This window comes from Colossoma macropomum, unplaced genomic scaffold (assembly GCF_904425465.1).
Source record: "Colossoma macropomum unplaced genomic scaffold, Colossoma_macropomum, whole genome shotgun sequence".
Lineage (NCBI taxonomy): Eukaryota > Metazoa > Chordata > Actinopteri > Characiformes > Serrasalmidae > Colossoma > Colossoma macropomum.
Genome location: NW_023494804.1, coordinates 25,337,721 through 25,357,510, shown reverse-complemented (window position 1 = coordinate 25,357,510; position 19,790 = coordinate 25,337,721). Strand labels below are relative to the sequence as shown.

The 19,790-nt window shown below is 39.9% G+C and overlaps 1 protein-coding gene across 4 annotated transcripts in view; it reads left to right on the top strand.

Moving 5' to 3' along the window:
* tln1 (talin 1) overlaps positions 1–19,790 on the top strand; it is an 82,461-nt gene that overhangs the window by 47,204 nt on the left and 15,467 nt on the right. For all 4 annotated transcript variants that reach the window (XM_036595744.1, XM_036595743.1, XM_036595742.1 and 1 more), the window contains 21 exons: positions 845–947; positions 1,444–1,652; positions 1,929–2,048; positions 2,575–2,772; positions 2,930–3,069; positions 4,569–4,662; positions 5,585–5,674; positions 5,796–5,918; positions 7,223–7,366; positions 8,002–8,163; positions 8,569–8,709; positions 10,442–10,623; positions 11,069–11,201; positions 11,504–11,605; positions 11,967–12,137; positions 12,464–12,709; positions 13,095–13,214; positions 13,382–13,528; positions 13,681–13,847; positions 15,429–15,612; positions 18,549–18,674. In XM_036595744.1, coding sequence (XP_036451637.1) covers positions 845–947; positions 1,444–1,652; positions 1,929–2,048; positions 2,575–2,772; positions 2,930–3,069; positions 4,569–4,662; positions 5,585–5,674; positions 5,796–5,918; positions 7,223–7,366; positions 8,002–8,163; positions 8,569–8,709; positions 10,442–10,623; positions 11,069–11,201; positions 11,504–11,605; positions 11,967–12,137; positions 12,464–12,709; positions 13,095–13,214; positions 13,382–13,528; positions 13,681–13,847; positions 15,429–15,612; positions 18,549–18,674 — 3,102 coding nt within the window. The remainder of the gene's footprint in view (positions 1–844; positions 948–1,443; positions 1,653–1,928; positions 2,049–2,574; positions 2,773–2,929; positions 3,070–4,568; positions 4,663–5,584; positions 5,675–5,795; positions 5,919–7,222; positions 7,367–8,001; positions 8,164–8,568; positions 8,710–10,441; positions 10,624–11,068; positions 11,202–11,503; positions 11,606–11,966; positions 12,138–12,463; positions 12,710–13,094; positions 13,215–13,381; positions 13,529–13,680; positions 13,848–15,428; positions 15,613–18,548; positions 18,675–19,790) is intronic.

Below are 19,790 nucleotides of genomic sequence, written 5' to 3'. Positions count from 1 at the left end.
CACACTCTGTCATACACTTCCTGTCACATGGGAAACCACTTCACACACTACTGTTTGTGTGTGCGCGCATTCAGCCGTCAGAGGATTTCCTCTCAGTTCGTTCCCACAAGTTGCTCAGTGTGACTGCTTTTCAATCCTGGACTATACTGCAGGGCTCTGGAGATCCAAGAATGATCAGCTGCAATTTACAGTGGCTCTTACTCTACGTCCACCGTGAACATTAAGCATATTACATTTTTAAAAAATCTCTTTTGATTGGAACAAAAGGTCAAGACCTACCCACTCCTACTGGATGCTTGGTCTGCCTTAACCCAGGCAGTGTGTGGGATGAGAATGTGCGAATATGCTGAGTCACCCACAGTGAAACCTCACGCACTTTTCGTCGGTGTTCAAACTGAATTCTGTTCGTGCAAAATTTAACTATATTTATGTGTAACTCTGATAGCTGCAGTCCGTGTTGCTTTACTTAATTGCTGAATGTTCTCTTGAAATCCTAGTTTTTAGTCATAAATCAAGTTTTGTACTTGGGGCTTTCCCCTTTATATGCAGCATTAGCTTATGTGGTAATAGTTTGCACCTCTTTTTTGTGCTTGTATGACATTTTTATGTGTTATGCAGCAGTGGCTGTTAATGCTTTGCCTAAGTTCACAAAGCTTTTGACAGAATTTAAGTATTTTAAAAAGCCTATGTCAGAGTCATAGCATCATGACTCACTGGCACAAGCATTTTAGTATATAATTGTATGTCTGCACTGCATATAGTTATATGCAAATAGCATATAGTCTGCAATTAATAATCGAATTTCCTTATGGACTGTGTAATATGTCCTTTTTTTGTGTTTTAGCTGGAGAAATGCTCTCAGGACCTGGGCTCCAACACCAAGGCAGTGAGCTCTGCTATTGCCCAGCTGCTGAGTGAAGCCACACAGGGCAATGAGAACTACACTGGTAAAGCTGCAGCTAAGCATTCCCTAACTCAGTTCATTCTTTGTGCAGTTTAAAACTGTGAATGAATTAAGAATTGACAGATGTTAGATTTGTACTTTCACTGCATAGTGCTTTACACCTTTTTAGAAGATTTGTTGCTAATGTTGCACATACTCCTAGAGTCCTACAGCACCCCCTACCTGTAAAATGTAGCATTTTTTTGTCATGGTGCAGTTTGGAGATAATCACTATAATATAGTCTTTATACACCATGTTGTCAACTATCATAATAAAACCTCAAAATGGCAACTAACATTTTAAAATTGTGTAAAAAGATTAAAAAAGGAGATGTGAGGTTTTGAGGTGGCCATGATGATATGCTCTTTACTGCTGCTATCAGTAAATGTGCTCCTATAATGATCGTCATGAGTAAATGAAAACTATACATTTCTCAATTGAGCGAGGAATAAGGTGAGACCATGCAATGTGAAATTATGAATTTTGTTATCCTCTGTAGGCCAGGCTGCAAGGGATGTGGCCCAGGCTCTTCGCTCTCTGGCCTCAGCTGCTCGTGGAGTAGCCGCCACCACAGAGGACCCACAGGCCCGTAACGCCATGCTGGACTGTGCAGGAGATGTCATGGACAAATCGGCCAACCTCATCGAAGAGACCAAGAGGGCTATCGCTAAACCGGGAGACCCAGATAGTCAGCAGCGGCTGGCTCAGGTTAGGCATGCAGTAACGCTGGTAGTGCACATTCTCCTGAAGTGGAGTTTGAAATTACAACAGAGCGTTTATATTTGGTAACAATAACCTCCCTTTTAATTGCTGATGTGAGACTTCATGTTGCTTTTCTTTACGTCAGAGCGTTCATTCATTTGAAAGGATAAATGTTGTCTGTTCAAAGTAATCTATGATTAGTGTTCGCTTGGGAGTGAACTCAAAACCCATGATGATAATTGGTGCGTGTGTTTATGTGTGTTCATTTCCTTATTCTTTCAGGTGGCTAAGGCTGTGTCCCAGGCCCTGAACCGCTCTGTCAACTGTCTCCCCGGACAGAGAGATGTAGATAATGCTATTAGGACTGTGGGAGAGGCCAGCAAGAAGCTCCTCTCTGACCAGGTGAGAGGAACTTAATCTACTGTTAAGGTTTTAAAATATAAATATTGTTTTACTAACATTTATAACATCACACATCTACTTTTGCTTACATTGTGATTTCTCATTGGTTATTTGGTCTTCACATTTCATACAGTCTGTGAGCTTGTGAAAAAAGACTGTACATTAGGTGTCTGGAGGTTTTCATTCATCCAGTTTGTTGAATCGTCTGCTAGCCCTGAGTCAGAGCCCTGGACTTGTGGTATAATCTTGAAGATGTTTGAAAAACTGATGAAGACACTTGAATGTGTGTTGAAATGTCTTCAGGACTATACTACAAGTCCAGTGGCCTTGACTTACTCAACATTGTGTATAAGACTGTTATTCTTGCCCAAGACAGGTAAAGATAACATTGTTTACTTCACATGGTAAAGAAATAAACCTATTATAGTTAAGGTAGTATGAATGGTTGTCTTTATTATTGATATCTTATGAAAATAACCCTAACATAACCCTAATAATGCCACTGTATTCAATATGCCTTTTCCAGTTCCCAGCCAGTGGGAAGAGTTTCCAGGAGGCCCAGGCGAGCCTGAACCAGGCAGCTGCTGGCCTCAACCAGTCAGCAAACGAGTTGGTGCAGGCGTCCCGCGGCACCACACAGGACCTGGCCAAGGCCTCTGGCAAGTTTGGCCAAGATTTCAGCCATTTCCTGGAGGCTGGAGTGGACATGGCTGGTCAATCACAGGTAGATGGATGAGAGTTTAGTTGGAAGTATGCATTATCACTATAGAATCTGACACAGTTCCCCAAAGACACTGGCACTTTATATGAATTATATATAAATGTGTTGTTTATGAATGGACATAATATTGAATTAAATCAATTGTTTTCACTCCATGTAGTCTAAAGAAGACCAGACACAGGTGGTGACCAACCTGAAGACTATCTCCATGTCATCCAGCAAGCTGCTGCTGGCAGCCAAGGTTCTGTCCACTGACCCGAACTCCCCCAACCTGAAGAACCAACTGGCTGCTGCAGCACGGTCAGAACACACAGCTCTTCATTTTCATTATTTCTGTTTCTTTCTGATTCTTTTTCACACGTTCACATCACTCAGACCAAATATGACATTGTTCAGTAATGAAAAAACATTTGATTTGAAACAACTATAAAACTGCATCATTTTATACTGAAATTCATGTTGGAGGTGATGGAGAGACTGTGGCACAAATGGCCAGGTTGTCCAGCTACAATTTGAGAGGAAAAGACACTTTGGTTTATGAAGTCAGCTTTTGAAAGTGAAACAAATTTACTTTAGTGCATTTCAAGTAGCATTGCTAATATGAGACAAATATTTTGTAATGAGTCTATTAAGTTGTGTTATTTTGCGGTTATATATTATTTATTTATGCCAATCATTAAGTAATTGCCGTGATTATTAAGGCTATTGATTCATATGTGTTGTCCCTCTTCCGCCCGCACTTTGCTTGCTAACCACTCGCTCCTGTGCGTGACACTGAAAATTAGCCCTGCGCTGCAAAACCTCTAGTTGGGAATAATGCTTTTAAGTTGTAGAACAAAACGGTTTAGTACATCTAAAAGGATATAGTGCAAATTGTCATGTTATTGTTTTGAATGTTCAGTTAGAGGGCTGGAAAATGAATAAAGACTGTATGACAGTGCCCCATTTAACATTAACCATAACCATTAAGTAATTGTGATTCTTCTTTAGTTGTAATCAGTTGTGTTTTAATGGCATATTATCCTTAATTATCTTCTGAAAAGAGCTGATCTGTTGTCTGCACTGGTTGTATTGTGTTTATGCTGTGTGGGAAGTGTTACACAATGACTTTTGCTTTTTCTGTGTAAAACTGACACTGGCATCCAATACACTCCCACACGTGTGTGGTCTCACACACACACACACGCACAACCATATGCACACACTGAATTGACTTTCTTTTATCAACGTATCTTACGTAATGCAGTGTTATGCTGTTCATTTTACACATTTGAGTGGAAATGGGCACAATTATGTAATGGCCAACTGGAGAGCATTGGCTATGGGAGCTCAGCCCTGATCATCTCTGCTGCTCTCTCAGTCAGAGAAACTGTGTGTGTGTGTGTGTGTGTGTGTGTGTGTGTGTGTGTGTGTGTGTGTGTGTGTGTGTGTGTGTGTGTGTGTGTAAGATGGCTCTTCCTCAGCTAGGACTACCAAACTCCAGCTCTGCCACTCAGAGCTTAGCTGCCTGAATCACAGATAGAGAGAGGGAGGGAGAGAAGCTTGTGCGTGGTAACGCATGTGGGCGGACTGTATTTCTCAGCTCCTCCAGTGCTTTTCTCCCTTTCCCTCTCTCTCTCTCTCTCTGTTTCCCATGTATTTCTGTCTTTCCCTTTCCTGCTCTTTCTATCTTTCGCTTTCTTTCTCCTCTCCATCTCTATGCTTCCCTCATCTCTTTATTTCTCGCCTTCTCCCACACACTCCCTCCCTCCCTCTCTCTAATGCTTATCTCACCTCTCTTTCTTTCTCGGTTTCCACAGCGCGGTAACTGACAGCATCAACCAGCTGATCACCATGTGTACCCAGCAGGCCCCGGGACAGAAGGAGTGTGACAACGCACTTAGGGAGCTTGAGGTACCCCTCTCGCCTCATTTTTTTCCTTTTGGTCATTTCTCTCTCTCTCTCTCTCTCTCTCTCTCTCTCTCTCTCTCTCTCTCTCTCTCTCTCTCTGTTGCCTGCGCACTCTGTTTCTTTCTATCTTGACAGTTTATTTTTGTGAGTCAGTGACCTGAATGCACACTAACTGAACAGAGATTGACAATGAGTGTTTACAAACTAAACTAACTTGTTATTGAATAGTCACTGCTTGGTCTTTCTGTCATCTAACAAAAAATATCTGAGTATGTAGTACTAAGTCATTTAACAGGGATCTGTCTTAGTTGTTGACATTCTACTGAGTGTTTGGCTTTGGCAAATATAAACTGCTTTTATGACTATTGGTTAAACTAGATTAGTCGATTTAAAATAATCGTTGATTAACTGTACCTTCTTGATGAATCGACAGTGATTATTGGCAGTTTGCATGATGATGCATAGTTTAAAGTCTCTCACTGATTCCTCTTACAGTAAGAATCAGAGTCTAATAGATAAATCCTTTTATATTGACTGAATATTTCTTTTATTTTATTTTAGTTAAAATATTTCTTAAAAGCCTACTTTATCTTTTTCCAGTAATATATTTAAGAATAAGTCTGTCCAGTTTTCTGTTCCTTACGTCTACATATGAAGGACTTTGTCAGTTAGCTTTGTTTTCCATGTACTGAATAATATGGCTTAGTACGTAATAAACGTAATAAATGGCAATTTGGGGATTAAAACATTAAAATCATATAAAAATAATTTGTAGATATTTACCAGTGGCAGTTCTAATCAGAAGAACATTTGATACTTCAATTACATTAATATCTAGGATTTACATTTGTTCATTTTCTAAATTACTTTCACATTTCAGTTTATATTATTGTTATGTGTAGCATTACATTTTATGTGTGTGTAGACGGTGCGGGGCATGCTGGAGAACCCCACTGAGGCAGTGAATGACGTGGGCTACTTTGACTGTATCGATAGCGTTATGGAAAACTCAAAGGTGAACACCAAACCATCACACTCTTCTTGTACTTTCAGTCTTCATGTTACATCTTCATGCAATTTGCAGTGGATTTGAGGAGAGTGTGGAGTATTTGTATCCTGTGTGTGATCCTGTGCAGATTTTGGGTGAAGCTATGGCTGGCATCTCCCACAACGCGAAGAACAGTAACCTGCCTGAGTTTGGAGATGCAGTGAGCTCAGCCTCCAAAGCCCTCTGTGGCCTTACTGAAGCTGCTGCCCAGGTAAACAAATGTGTCTGTGTATGTGCGCAAGTGTATTCCCTTTTGTTTTTGTTGTTAGATCTGTCTCTCTCTCCCCTGATGATTTCCACCCCATTTCATCAACCTAATTAGACCAGTGTTTAGTGAAGTGTGCCAGTCTCCTGGTGTCTAAAACATCTGGAGTTAGGGGAGCAGAAAAAATCAGTGAAAACAGCCCCCTCTGCCACCTACATTATGTCTCTTTTGCATGCACTTGATCCCATTCTATACTTATTTCTCCGTTTCCAGCTCTCTCTTTTCTCTGACTCTTTTATTCTGTCCAGACTGCAGTTTCTTGTCTTTTATTTATTATCTGTGTAAAACATTTGTTGTTCCGTTTATTGTGTGCCTTTCACAAATATGACATCTGCCAAGTAGCTGTACCTATTTGCTTTCTGTGGTTATTTAAGATTTTTTCCACTTTTTTCTGTCTTTTGTTCTGTCTTCCTTTTTCTTCTGTTACCTTTTGTGCCCACACACAAAATATCTGGTATTTTTGTATCTTTTACCTTTTGCCACACACACACACAGTCGAAGTTCATAATGGGTTTGATGGAGGATAGTGAGTCATGTTTATACGCTCCCTCTCTTTCTGCTCTAAAAGCTTCCAGTCTGTTGCCGTGGCTCAGCATCTCACACTCTCATTAGAGCATGATTGCTAGTTGTACAGTACAGAGAAAAGTGATTTTAGTGGTGTGTGTGTGTATGTGTTTCTGCACATGTGTGCCAGAGTGTTGTTGCCAGCGCAGATGGTAAGAGAGCTGGTTGATGTGGTTGAGGACAAATCAGAACTGATTCTGTAGGAAGCCTTTGCTGCAAGATTTTACCAATCTGATCATTTTTTCTGACTCTCATACTGAAATGGATGATCGTATTTGGCAGCTACTAAGTGCTGGATGTAAGGCTAATGAGAAGAAACTTTGGTTCTCCAAGGCAAGAGGCCACTTGGGCCAGAAGCTCTGAATTTTTGTTGTCCAAAACATATAAAGTTGTGGCCAGGGGAAATGTCACCTATCTACCCCTGGTTGTGAGGTCAGAGATGGACACCACCAATTGGTAACACGTTTTCTGTTGGCACAAAATCCTGTATATCCAAAATGGGCCATAGTTTTATACCAAACGTGATTAGATCAAAAAGATTTACAGTATTTTGTTGAAGTCCCTTGGTGGACTAAGCAGGACTTGAACCAGCAGCTCCTTCAGTTTCTGAGGTGGAGCCCATAACCACTAAATCACTGCTACCACTGTTTCAGCTGAATTGACCAAACTATCCCTCTCTATTGCAGGGTGCCTTTCTGGTTGGTGTCTCTGACCCAAATAGCCACGCTGGACAGAAGGGCCTGGTGGATCCAGCTCAGTTCGCCAAAGCCAAACAGTCTATTCAGATGGCCTGCCAGAACCTTGTGGACCCAGCCTGTACTCAGTCCCAGGTAACAGCTGCACTTGCCACAAAAGCCTGGTGCATACAACTTGATATGTTTGGGTTTTACACATGCGAATCTATGAGCAAACATATAATTATTACAGCCTGACTTGCCAATCTGGTGTGTTCCTCGCTCACAATTTTGGAGGGCCTCAGCATTGCATAGTAATCTTTTCCCTCTTTCAGTGTACCTGAATCAACACAAGGGCTTCATCATTAACTTAAGAGTTTGATGTGGGTAGGGTGAGCCAAAGAGTAAGAGAGATGCAAAACAATGCAGTACACTCCAGGTCCATTTTATGCATTCAGCAAACAACAATGCAGTCAACAAAAGCATGTTTTATAATTTAATATTAGCTTATAAAAAAACTTAAATAATTAAAATCATGTTAAATATTCTTATTCAAAGCTCATTGAAACAAATAGAGAAATAATTTTTTCAATGTTTCTTTTTGTAATTATGCTATTAAATAGTGTAGCGAAATAGCAGTGGTAAACAATAACTAACTAACTAACTGGATGTGGTAAGTTTTCAGAACTTTTGAACTGTTTTCAACTTAGCACAAGTAAATATTTTTACACTGTAGCGTTTACTAAAAACTCATTCATCTAACTTGTTTTGACACCTCTGTATTTCCCAAGGTTCTCTCTGCTGCCACAATTGTTGCCAAACACACCTCCGCCCTCTGCAATGCCTGCCGCCTGGCCTCCTCCAAAACATCCAATCCTGTTGCTAAGCGACAGTTTGTCCAGAGTGCCAAAGAGGTGGCGAACAGCACAGCTAACCTTGTCAAGTCCATCAAAGTGAGTGTTCACTCTGAATTCCCCTCTAGCTGCAGTCCCAGGAGGTTCACACAAGTTCGACAGCTTTTAGTTTATCTCTTCCAGATCAAAAAATGATCAAAATATCAAACTCCTGTGCAGCTTTTGGAAGTTTGTCTGGGTTTTGTGCGTGTCTGGGTTTTGGGGAACAGTAAGGTGTTCACATAAGTGTTTTTGGGACAATCTTGTTTTGAACTTGTAAAGAGTATGAAGAACATTATGTGTGCATATATGTGAGTGTGTATGTGTTTCATTGTAGACTGTGGAATATGAGAGTCCTGTGTATGCAATGTGTGTACTTGTGTGCCACATATGTGCAGTAAATAGGGATTAAGGGATTATGTAACAGCAAGTGTAAAAGTGTATGCTGTGTTTGTGTTTACTCAGGCCCTGGATGGAGCCTTTAACCAGGAGAACAGACAGAAATGCAAGGCTGCGACAGGGCCGCTAATCGAAGCTGTGGATAACCTTACTGCTTTTGCCTCCAACCCAGAGTTTGCCAGCGTGCCTGCGCAGATCAGCCCAGAGGTACTTTACACTCCAAACATCACCTACATTGCTCATCTATCATTTGGGGAGAGACTTTTTCTTATTTTGTAATTAAGTAAGAAAAATATCTTTTTTATTTTTTTTGCTGGACCACCTAGTGGGCTGGCCTAAAAGAGGCAGTTTCACTCACTGACTCACTGACAACTTTGTTGAAACATGCATGTGCAAGGAGTGTAGCCAGCCCTCAAGTAGGTGGTGGTAATACACCCTCTCAAGCTACGCAGTGTTAGGTGAGGTACAGCTAGGTCCATTGTGTTTCATGTGGTTGTGTGTCCTTGCTGGAAATGATATGCTGTGGGTTGCCGCTGGCGCGAGCCGACAAAATTCAGCAGCCAATTTGAGCATGTTAAATCGGCATTAGCCGAGAGTGAGCTGCAGGAACGAAGGAAAAACAGAACACTTAGCGTAGCCAACTTTAAGTTTTGAGTTTTATCTCTAGGGATGACCATTTGTTACTTTAATGTTCACATTTGTATGCAAAATATTTGCATATCAGTGAGAAAACAATTTAACTTTATCTGAATTGCCACATGAAGAGTTAATTAAACTAAGCAACGCTGAAGTAAACTTGTAGGGTAGCCCCATTATTTGCTATTTAAATGAACCTTAAACAAATGGTAGTTAATACTGCATTCCCTGTTTAAATGGTCACTTAAGTAGCCTTTTTTTCCTCAACTAGTAGCTACCTAACAGCTTTTTATTTTCACTTTCTCACACTGGATTTAGCTTATGAGATTAGTTGTCTTTTAAATGATGTGAGATTGGCTATTTAAGATTGGTACAGATTTGCTTAGGGTTTAGAAAGTAACGTAGATGTAAAGTAATTTAGAAAGAGATTACTTTTCCTTGGAAGTAATAAGTAAAGTGATCCTTTTACAGTTTGAGAGAAGTAGTCATTTGTAATGGAGTGTTTTCTAAGTAACTATCCCACCACTGGTCAGTGATGGATCAACTTTGTATTTTGGAGCATAACCATAGTTTTTGTGTTCTTGAAACAGATTGTGTGTCTAGCTAAAAACTTTGGAAGGCTAATTTTGGACCATACGTTTGTGAGCTGGTTAAATTCCCTGTGGGTTGTGTTTGTATGTTGCTGCCCCAAGCTAGCAAATTGACTTGATTGTAATAATACACATGCTGCTACAGGCGTTATAAAAATAATAGTGAACCCACAAGTATGGGGTGTGGGGTTTGAGGGGTGTCATGTACCGACCACTGTGTCCCCTCACTTCTAAAATGTCTGCTTTACCCCTTGTGTTATTTACCAAGAGTTGAAAAGGAGAGAACATATGGCCTGGTGCTCTGGCAAAAATAGGCTTGTCTACTCTTGTTTTTTAAAATTTTGGGTATATGTTGCAACACTCAGAAGTAATGCTTCTTGTTGTTCATCATAGTGTCTTGCTAGGTTTAAGTAGCAGGTTTGAAAAAAACCTCTAATAAGCCTTTTGCCACTGTTTGTTTTTGACTTTGTATTTTGGAAATTGTCTGATAGACCTTTCTGTTGATAATTTATATTTTGAATTTCTTATTTGTTTTGAAAGATAAACTTTATGGCCGCTTTGATCTGTAATAGGTCACATTTTTAGTAATGCTATATTATGTAATGTTAGGCTGTTTTTACAGACATAGGTAAGCCTGCTGTTAGACGGGTTACTACATCCATTAAGTATGTGGATTAACATGCTAAATTTCATGCATTTGTTTTTGTGTGTAGGGTCTGGCTGCCATGGAGCCCATAGTGGCAGCGGCTAAAACCATGCTGGAGAGCTCAACAGGCATGATTCAGACAGCTCGCTCACTGGCTGTCAACCCCAAAGACCCACCCAAGTGGTCAGTGCTGGCTGGCCACTCCAGGACCGTGTCCGACTCCATCAAGAAACTTATCACCAACATGAGGTGCTTAACACAAGTCCTGCCTTGTTTGGAGGACAGTACTGGCACCGACACTGACCTTAGTATATACGTTGAGTCTTGGTCATATGTCACTGATCCACAGTTGACAATATTTCTTAGTCATGGTCATTATAAAATTATAGTAGTGCAATTTTATAAACTGACAAATAGTTATCTTGAGTTCAGATTTCAAAATCAGGAGTATTCCCAATCTGTTGTCAAATCAAAAAGAATATTGTTTGGTGCACTGAATTACTTTTTTTTCTAACTTTTTTGTACAGTATTTTTGTAATTGTTTAATGTTAAAAAACTGAACGTGTTTACCTTCTTTCAATTTTGCTTTAGTAGAGCTATTGCTAGCTTTTGCTTCACCATTGCTGCATTGGCATGTAGTGGAGTGTTGCTAGAGTTTTGTACCGATGCTTGATTCTGTGTTAAACACCAACAGAGAAAAAGCCCCAGGCCAGAGGGAATGTGATGAAGCCATTGAGGTTCTGAATAACTGCATCCGTGAGGTGGATCAGGCCTCTCTTGCTGCCATTAGCCAGCAGCTCACACCCAGAGATGACATCTCTCACGAGGTGTGTGTTGACCCTGCAGCACACACAACACAGCATGCCACACAAGCACTGTACACATTCAGAGAACTCTACCAATTAATGAACTCTTACAATGCTCAAACAAAACTTGGGAATCCCAGGAGGAAGACTTTCATCTTTTCATAGTCGTTATGTGAGACCAAAGAGAAGAGTTACAAAAGTCTCAGATTAGTGTATGTTGTTGTTTGTTGTTGTTCTTGCTGTTAGCCATAATTTAAACTTTATTACTTGTAGTCAGTGGTAGATATTTGACAGTCTGAATTATTTTGTCTGCTGTGTCTCAGGCTCTGCATGAGCAGATGGCAGGCTCAGTGCAGGAGATCAGCAACCTGATTGACCCGGTGGCCATTGCAGCCCGCTCTGATGCCTCCCAGCTGGGACACAAGGTATGACACTTCCTGCATCTTCACATACTCTCTACACCTAACTTAAACTTGCACTGGTAGTCTCTTCTTTTACACTTCTTTTGTCTTCCTTTGTCTATGGATAAGTAGGGACTACAGTGACCAGCGCATGAGTGGAGTATCTGACAGCTTAAGCTGACTAAACAAAATTAAAAAATTTTAATCTAGTAATCTAGTAATTTTTGAATGTAGTGAAAAGAAAACTTAACTTAAGAAAACATAATGAAAATGGTCTCCTAAATCTTACATATCTCAACAGTTCCTGTTATTTGTGCTTCATTTGTCTCTGTGTATCTACTGTGCAGTTGTTGAAGGTCTCTCCTGGTCTCATTTGGTCTTGTAGGTGTCTCAGATGGCGAGCTACTTCGAGCCACTCATCATGGCAGCCATTGGCACAGCATCCAAGATCTTAAATAGCCAGCAGCAGATGAATGTGCTGGACCAAACTAAGACTCTGGCTGAGTCAGCCTTGCAGATCCTCTACACAGCCAAAGAAGCTGGCGGCAACCCAAAGGTGATAATGTATTTTTTATTTTATTTATTTATTTTTTTTTAAGAATTTATAAGAGCCTTCCTCTCTTTGAATCTTCATTATCAGTTTTAATTGTTGTGTTCATTCTAAATGCCATGACTTGAACGTGTAGGTACACATAAGCCATAGAGCATAGATTTCTTACATGGTGGGAAGATATCAAAGTCAGTGTATTATTGCGTACTCCCCCTTCCTCTTCATACCAATGATTAAACTCTTTAATCCCAAAAGTTCCACTCCATTTGAAATCATTAGCAATGCTGGGTGAGTTTAATGCTTGTGCTTTCATTTGTGCTCCACTCGCATAGGCTGCCCACACTCAGGAGGCTCTGGAGGAGGCTGTGCAGATGATGAAGGAGGCAGTGGACGACCTGGCTGGGACACTGGCCGAAGCAGCCAGCGCAGCAGGTGCTGTGGGTGGCATGGTGGACTCAATCAGCCAGGCCATCAACAGGATGGAGGACCCTGCAGTGGAGCCTGAGGGAAGCTTTGTGGATTACCAGACCACCATGGTGAAGACAGCCAAAGCCATTGCAGTTACTGTGCAGGAGATGGTACGTGGTGGATGTTTAGTTGCTTCAAAAGTGTGAAACTAATTTGACTTTTAACTTTTATTGTTAACCCTTTAAAATACAGGCTCATTTTTCAGTTATTAGTCTGAAAACATATTATTCAGTAACTACTGTACATTATTCCTTAACTACTATATGTAAATTATGTTATGATCGTGAAGAATTGACCCATACCGATCCTTGCAGACGTTAATCAAGTACATGAAGTACAAGACCACACTATCGTGTATGCTTTATAAGAATAATATTTATTATGCTTATAGAATTATTCTGTAGAACATAATTTTTAAAATTAGTTAATTGTGATTAGTTATATTATGTTTGAGTGAAAACTATGGTTTCTGATTTGGCTTTGCTTTGCCATCAGGTTACCAAATCAAACACCAACCCTGATGAGCTGGGAGGCCTAGCTGGTCAGCTGACCACTGAGTTTGGAGACCTGGCTTCAGAGGCCAAATGTGCTGCCATCACTGCCGAGAACGATGAGGTAACTTTGCAGCACTGTCTGGCGCTGATTAGCCTGTACTGTTTTCAGTGGATACTGTTACAAAATATTGATGCCTGTGTTAAAATATCTGTAGTAGCCATATGTGACTGCTGGCGTGTCTATATTTGTGCAGTTAAGTCAGTGTGTTTCCTCTTCTACTGCTACAGATCGGCTCACACATTAAGAAGCAGGTAACAGAGCTGGGCTACAGCTGTACTGGGCTTGTCACTAAAGCGGGAGCACTGCAGTGCAGTCCCAACGATTCCATCACCAAGAAGGAACTCATTGACAGTGCCCGCAAAGTCTCTGAGAAAGTAAGTGGACAAGTTTGTCTTCACTGATTTTCATTCTTTGTGAAATGACGAGACTTGTTTGTCTCATCAAGTCTTAACTGTAGGCTCTCCATTACAACATCCTCCCTCTCTCTCTCTCTCTCTCTCTCTCTCTCTCTCTCTCTCTCTCTCAGGTGTCTCATGTGTTGGCAGCGCTGCAGGCCGGTAACCGTGGCACTCAGGCATGCATCACAGCTGCCAGTGCAGTGGCTGGCATCATCGCTGACCTCGATACCACCATCATGTTCGCAACAGCAGGCACACTTAATCGGGAGAATGCAGAGACCTTCGCTGACCACAGGTTCCTTAATGTTACAGACTTACTGCACCATCCGAGGGACTTTTACTTACACTACTTGTTTTGGACTATGAAATAAAAAACCTCAAGGCAGTTTGCTACGTAGACGTCATCCATTGCTGGAAAACAAACAGTAGTGGATTTGTCTGATTTCCAATGATTCGTTTAATAATTCATTTCGTAATTCTGGCATTGTGTGTCTGCTGCTATCAGAGTATGCTGGCGGTGCAAGAGTGGGAGTGGAGTGGCAAGATTTTACTCAGAGCGTGAAGTGGCTTTTCAGAAATTCAGAGCGTTGCTGTTCTATCTCACTCCAAAATCCCGCCAGTACTGCTCCATCCCCTGAGCCAGACAGTCCTTCCCCCCCACATGACTACCTCTGTGTGACATAGGTGATGGCGGCAGCGTGGCTGCTACAACTTGCACACCATGGCCATTCATAAACAGCGTTTGCGCAACAGAACTGTTCAGCAGACATGCATGTTGGAAATTCTCACTGACCACAACAAAGATCTACAGATTTTACACACATTTAGTTTTGCATTGTCCATTTTGCTGCTCGCATGATAAAGAAATTCACGTTAATAGAATGTACATTTGCTTATCCTCAGTAGATTTCTGGCTTGTGATTGGGCCATTATTTCATGCCTATTCCAAAAAAGCCTGTGTAGCACAAAATGCTTGACTTGCTATGTCATGGAAGAATACATGATTTAAGTAGCTTTCAAGCTAGGTTTAGCTTCTCATAACAGCATTAGCATAGTAACATATCTGTCAGACACTATACACAAACGCTCACACACATGTCTACAGTAATCTTGAATCGTGTGTAGAATCAGAAAAATGCACAAAAATACTGTAGCTTCCGGGCAACTAATGTTATATTGGCGAACAACTGTAAATTTACAACGGGGTAATTGTGATACTAGTGTGTGACACATCAAAATTTTATTGCAGATTACATTCTAAAGCACTTACAGATCATGTACTAGTGTTTGGTGAATGTATCCTCACTTGGAACAGTAAAAAAAGCTACATAAGGCTGCTTATACAGCAAAATAAAGGAAAAAATACTTCAGTCAGATACAACTTGAAAAAAGTACTTGCTGCTAGTATTTCACCCGTTATTAGGTAATCGTTATCATAAGACCCAACATTTGTTTCAGTGAATACATTTCTGCTTTCTTTCATTATTTGTTTGTCTTATATTGGTAGCATTGGGAAGGTATGAGGGCAGCGTTGAATGATGTATATAGCACCACCTGCTGCTTGTCTTGGGCAGTGCTTGCGCATGCAAATTTCAGCAGTGGGAGTCAGTCAGCTGGTGCCTCAGTAGGAGACGTTGACTCTCATAGGCTGGTCCAATAGGTGGTTCAGCAAAAAGCGATTTGTAATGCTCTCTAGATCCGTGTGGCCATGCAGACAGATCACTGATAGAACTTTGACTAATGATAGCATATGCCTGTGTAGAAGATATCAACTTTGATTTGATCAACAGGCTAATCTATTATATGTTGAATCATAGATATAATCAGTAGTTGCAGCCCTAATGTAATTGTTGATGTTTTTGTCCTTGCCTCCCAGAGAGAACATCCTGAAGACGGCTAAAGTTCTTGTGGAAGACACAAAGCTGTTGGTGTCCGGAGCAGGAGCCAGTCAGGAGAAACTTGCCCAGGCAGCCCAGTCCTCGGTCACCACCATCACCAAACTTGCCGAGGTGGTCAAGCTTGGGGCTGCCAGCCTGGGCTCCGAAGACCCTGAGACACAGGTATGGCTGTCTTCTTTGTACCTGTCTAAAAAAAAGGCATTCCTTACACTGTTTTAAGTGTGTTTTTTAGTTCGCATTTATAGGTTTGCAGTGTGCACTAGCCTTTAAAATATGCCATTATTTCATGCTGAAGGTTTGTTTTGGCTCTGTGCTTTGTGTCTACAGAGGCACATCTTTGCAGAATTTCTTTTTATATCTGCACCCTCTATAAAGCTCATGTCTTTGTTGTGATGTTCTTGATGCTGTCATTTAAATAAGCTTGACCATCCCTACAGTATTCATCGAAGCCTGTTTTCTCTAGAATACATTATTCTCTTGGCATGCTGTGTTGTTGCATTCAGTTGCACTCTCTTTTTCTCTCTCTCCCTCTCTCTCCCCTCTGTCTTCTCTCCTCCTGGCACACAAGGCTCTCTATTCTTCCTGTGGCTTTCCTCTTGGTCAGGATGTGGGTACTGTTTGTGTCTGGAAATGAATTCACAAAAGTGTGTTTTCGTCTGTCTGTCTGTGTTCATCACCAGTGAGACGTGGACATACAGTTGTGAGCAAAAGGCTGGTTATAATTGAATCCATAATAAGAAAATACAAGGCAGTTTACAGCATTTACAACACAAACAGTTATGCCCTAAACATTTTACGGAGCCATATCTTTGTTTAAAAGTCATGATCACTGATGGCCGTGTGAACTCTTTCTCTGTGAGGCCATATAAATAGTAGTGGAAATTCTGATTTCTGTAGCTGCTGATTCATCTTACACATCAGTTAATTTGGCTCTTTTCTTTCTACAAAAGTTCAGGCATATTTTCAGTTCTTGCATATTTTTCACATATCTTGGTTGAACGGTCTGCTTCAGATCACACAGGCATTTCAGTGAGGTTGAGGTCAGGACTCTGACTTGGCTGTTCTGAAAGGCAGATTTTTTTGTTTGACCCATTCTATTTAAGTCTTTAGGTATTCTTTTATAAGCCTTCAATAATGTTTTTTCTGAGGTCATCTGAAATCTTTTTTCTTTCTCTTATTTTAGTTGAAATATTTCAGAGACCACTCTTCATTTCATTCATTTAATTTCTAGTCAAAACAGCTATTATGTATAAGTTATTAATTTTTCACAAGATAATCCACTTGCATAAGGGAGATAAAAGGGGAAAAGTGGGGAAAAACTGACGTCATAATTAAATTATTAAATACAGTGTTTAAAGCTTTTATCTTTGAGACAGAGGAGAAAATCAAGCTCCACTCTTGCTTCAGATCTGAAAAAATCCACAGGTGTTTCTGTCCATCTTTTTACTATATGAGGAGAACTGGTTCCTTTGATTTGAAAGAATTAGTAGTGGTCAAAAAGCTGTTCTGAGAAAAAGAAATGAAAATGATTTTCAAATCAATGAAAGAAACTGCAGGTATTCTCAGAGCAGTGGTCTGTTCCCCCTAGAGACCTTAATATCACTGAATGTGTTTGGGATTACTTGAATCATGAGAAGTAAAAAATATCAACCAGCTTCTAAAACTGAACTGGTGAATGGTGAAATATATCCATAGATGTCTTTGAAACACTGTAAGCATGTCTCCGGAAAAGAATGGAAGCTGTAATTAAAGCAAAAGGTGGACACACAAAATTCAGACAAATCTGATTTTATGTTTAGGTCAAGGCTTTTGTGCAAGTTTCTGTTAAATATATGTTTTCTGCTTTTTGTGACACTGCAAAATGAATAACATACCTATAAGCCATTTTTACTAGAAATTAAATGAATGAAAAGTACATTACTGTATTTAGCATGGCAATTAAGCACAGCTGAACTGATTGACACCTGACTACCCTCTTTTCAGGAGATCATTATTCTAGAGGTCACACATTTTCCATAAACAACCTTGATTTTATGAGTTATTTGTTTAGTAAAGATATGGCAATGCAGTGTCTTTATTTATTACCCAACATAGAAGGAGGGCAGATTTTATAAGCAATTATTGCAGAATTCATATAATTCCAAAGGGTTCACATACTTTTTCTTGCAACTGTATCTCTCTCTGTGTGTGTGTGTGTGTGTGTGTGTGTGTGTATGTGTATGTGTACGTGTGTGTATGTGTGTGTTGTGTTCATATCCATCCTAAAACTGCATAGGGATGAAAAAAGATCACACTGTGATTCGCTTCACAACAAATTCCACAAGTTCTCACAGCAACATTCAATAATTCATTGAAAAACAGCGGAAATGTAGTAATAGTTGTTTACTGTAGTGAGGAGCAATATTAGTTCCTGAGGCAAAAATATCCTTTAAAATAAGTGGCAGTTCCTGTTTTATCCTTATATTTCTGGTCACTGATACAATTCTGTTCTGAAAGCTGCTAAAGCAAATTAGTTGCAGTCTTTGTTCAGTCTGATATTGTGTTTTATTTTTTTCTATGTGGAAGTCTTGCTCGGTCCTATAGTTTTTTGTTTGTTTTTTTTTTCCCCCAACAAATACCAAAAGCCATGTCTTATTTCTAATTATATCATATGCAATAAAATTAGAACTTTCAACATACAATTTGTAGTTAGCATTAAGGCTTGCAACCACACACATTCAATTGATCACACAAACTAATGCTGATCACTTTTAAAAGCTTTCCCACCTGCACTAGCTCATGTATATGCTTTACTAATAAAATGCCATACTCCATTCCTTCCTTCATTTGTTTGTTTGCTTATTTGTTGTTTCATCTAAATGTGTTATATATATATATATATATATATATATATATATATATATATATATATATATAGTGCTATTTAATCTGATTATTCTTCAACCTGATATGGGTATTGCAATAATTCTTTAGATACAACAGTTCTTTTTCTGTATCAGGGCACACATTGAAAGGAGTATGTTGTGGACACTAGATGCCAGTATTGGTCTCTTCACTCCCTGTCCCCTCACACTGACAAGTCTGTGCTCTCTGCTCAGGTTGTCCTAATCAATGCAGTCAAAGATGTGGCCAAAGCTCTGGGTGACCTCATCAGAGCCACGAAGGCAGCCGCAGGCAAACCTCATGATGATCCTGCCATGCTGCAGCTCAAGAATTCAGCCAAGGTAGGGCATTTGTGGAAAAGTGATTTTCCAGATTTTTCTGATTTTCCTTTTCCCATCATTCCCATTATAATCACCACTGAGTTTTTAGATAAAGGAAGCTAATCCAAAACCACTCTACATTTCCCACTTTTTTGGCGGGGTACTAAAAAAAGTTGTTAAGCTGAGGTTACAGTGAACCTCTGGACCCAATATCATACTGAGCATTCAAACTATTATGTCTGATGGTACTTTTTTCCTCAGATTGTGCTTTTAATGCATCAGGTAGAGAAAAGATGATTTGCATAGCTCAGAGGTATACTTAAGGTATTAAAGTTATTTATAGTAAATGAGTAATTTACCAGAGCATTTCCCTCTGGAAAATTTGACTGCATATATATTTTGAAAAGCACAACTGCACTCCAAAGTTTTAGAATCGTTTTGATTGAAATTATTAGCCAACAGTGTTTCAATGGCCTGAATGTCCAGTAGATAGTTTAAGCTCATATGCCAAAGAAGCATGGCCAAGAGACTAGCATAATTGGAATTCTGGCCAGATTTAAGAATTTGGTTTTGGCTTTTACTCTGTGGTGAGGGAACAGGTTGAGCTAGCTGTACATATTTTGTTATAAATGAACACACATAGCCAGTGGTCTCTAAAAAGGAGTAAGTCTGTATAGTTAATTTCTAAGACTTCCCTAGAAGTTGTGATATGTTCCACTGGTTCGGGAATGGTTTGCGGAGTGTCTGTGTGTTTTACACAGTCAGAAAGGGGGTTGATAATGGTTGTATGGTTGACTTCAATGTTGAAGGTATCTGTAGATGCAAGTTATTCAAATATGATATTCTATAAGTCCTGGAATGATTTCCTAATAGGAAGGGATTTGGTTATTGTATTTTTGCCTTAGGAATGTCTGTCTGTGTATGAAACACAATAGTCTATATTCCTGGACACATCTGCAGGAAGTTGCTTAAGATGATGGCGTTTTCACAGCATGATAGAATGAGTTGACATCATGACATTTGATAGTGACATCCCTCTTTACAGCTTTGCATTTGTCCATAAAAGAAAAAAGGACAGGCTGTCATCCACGACTGACATGTTGCTATCATATATTTTGTTATAAATAAAATTGATAG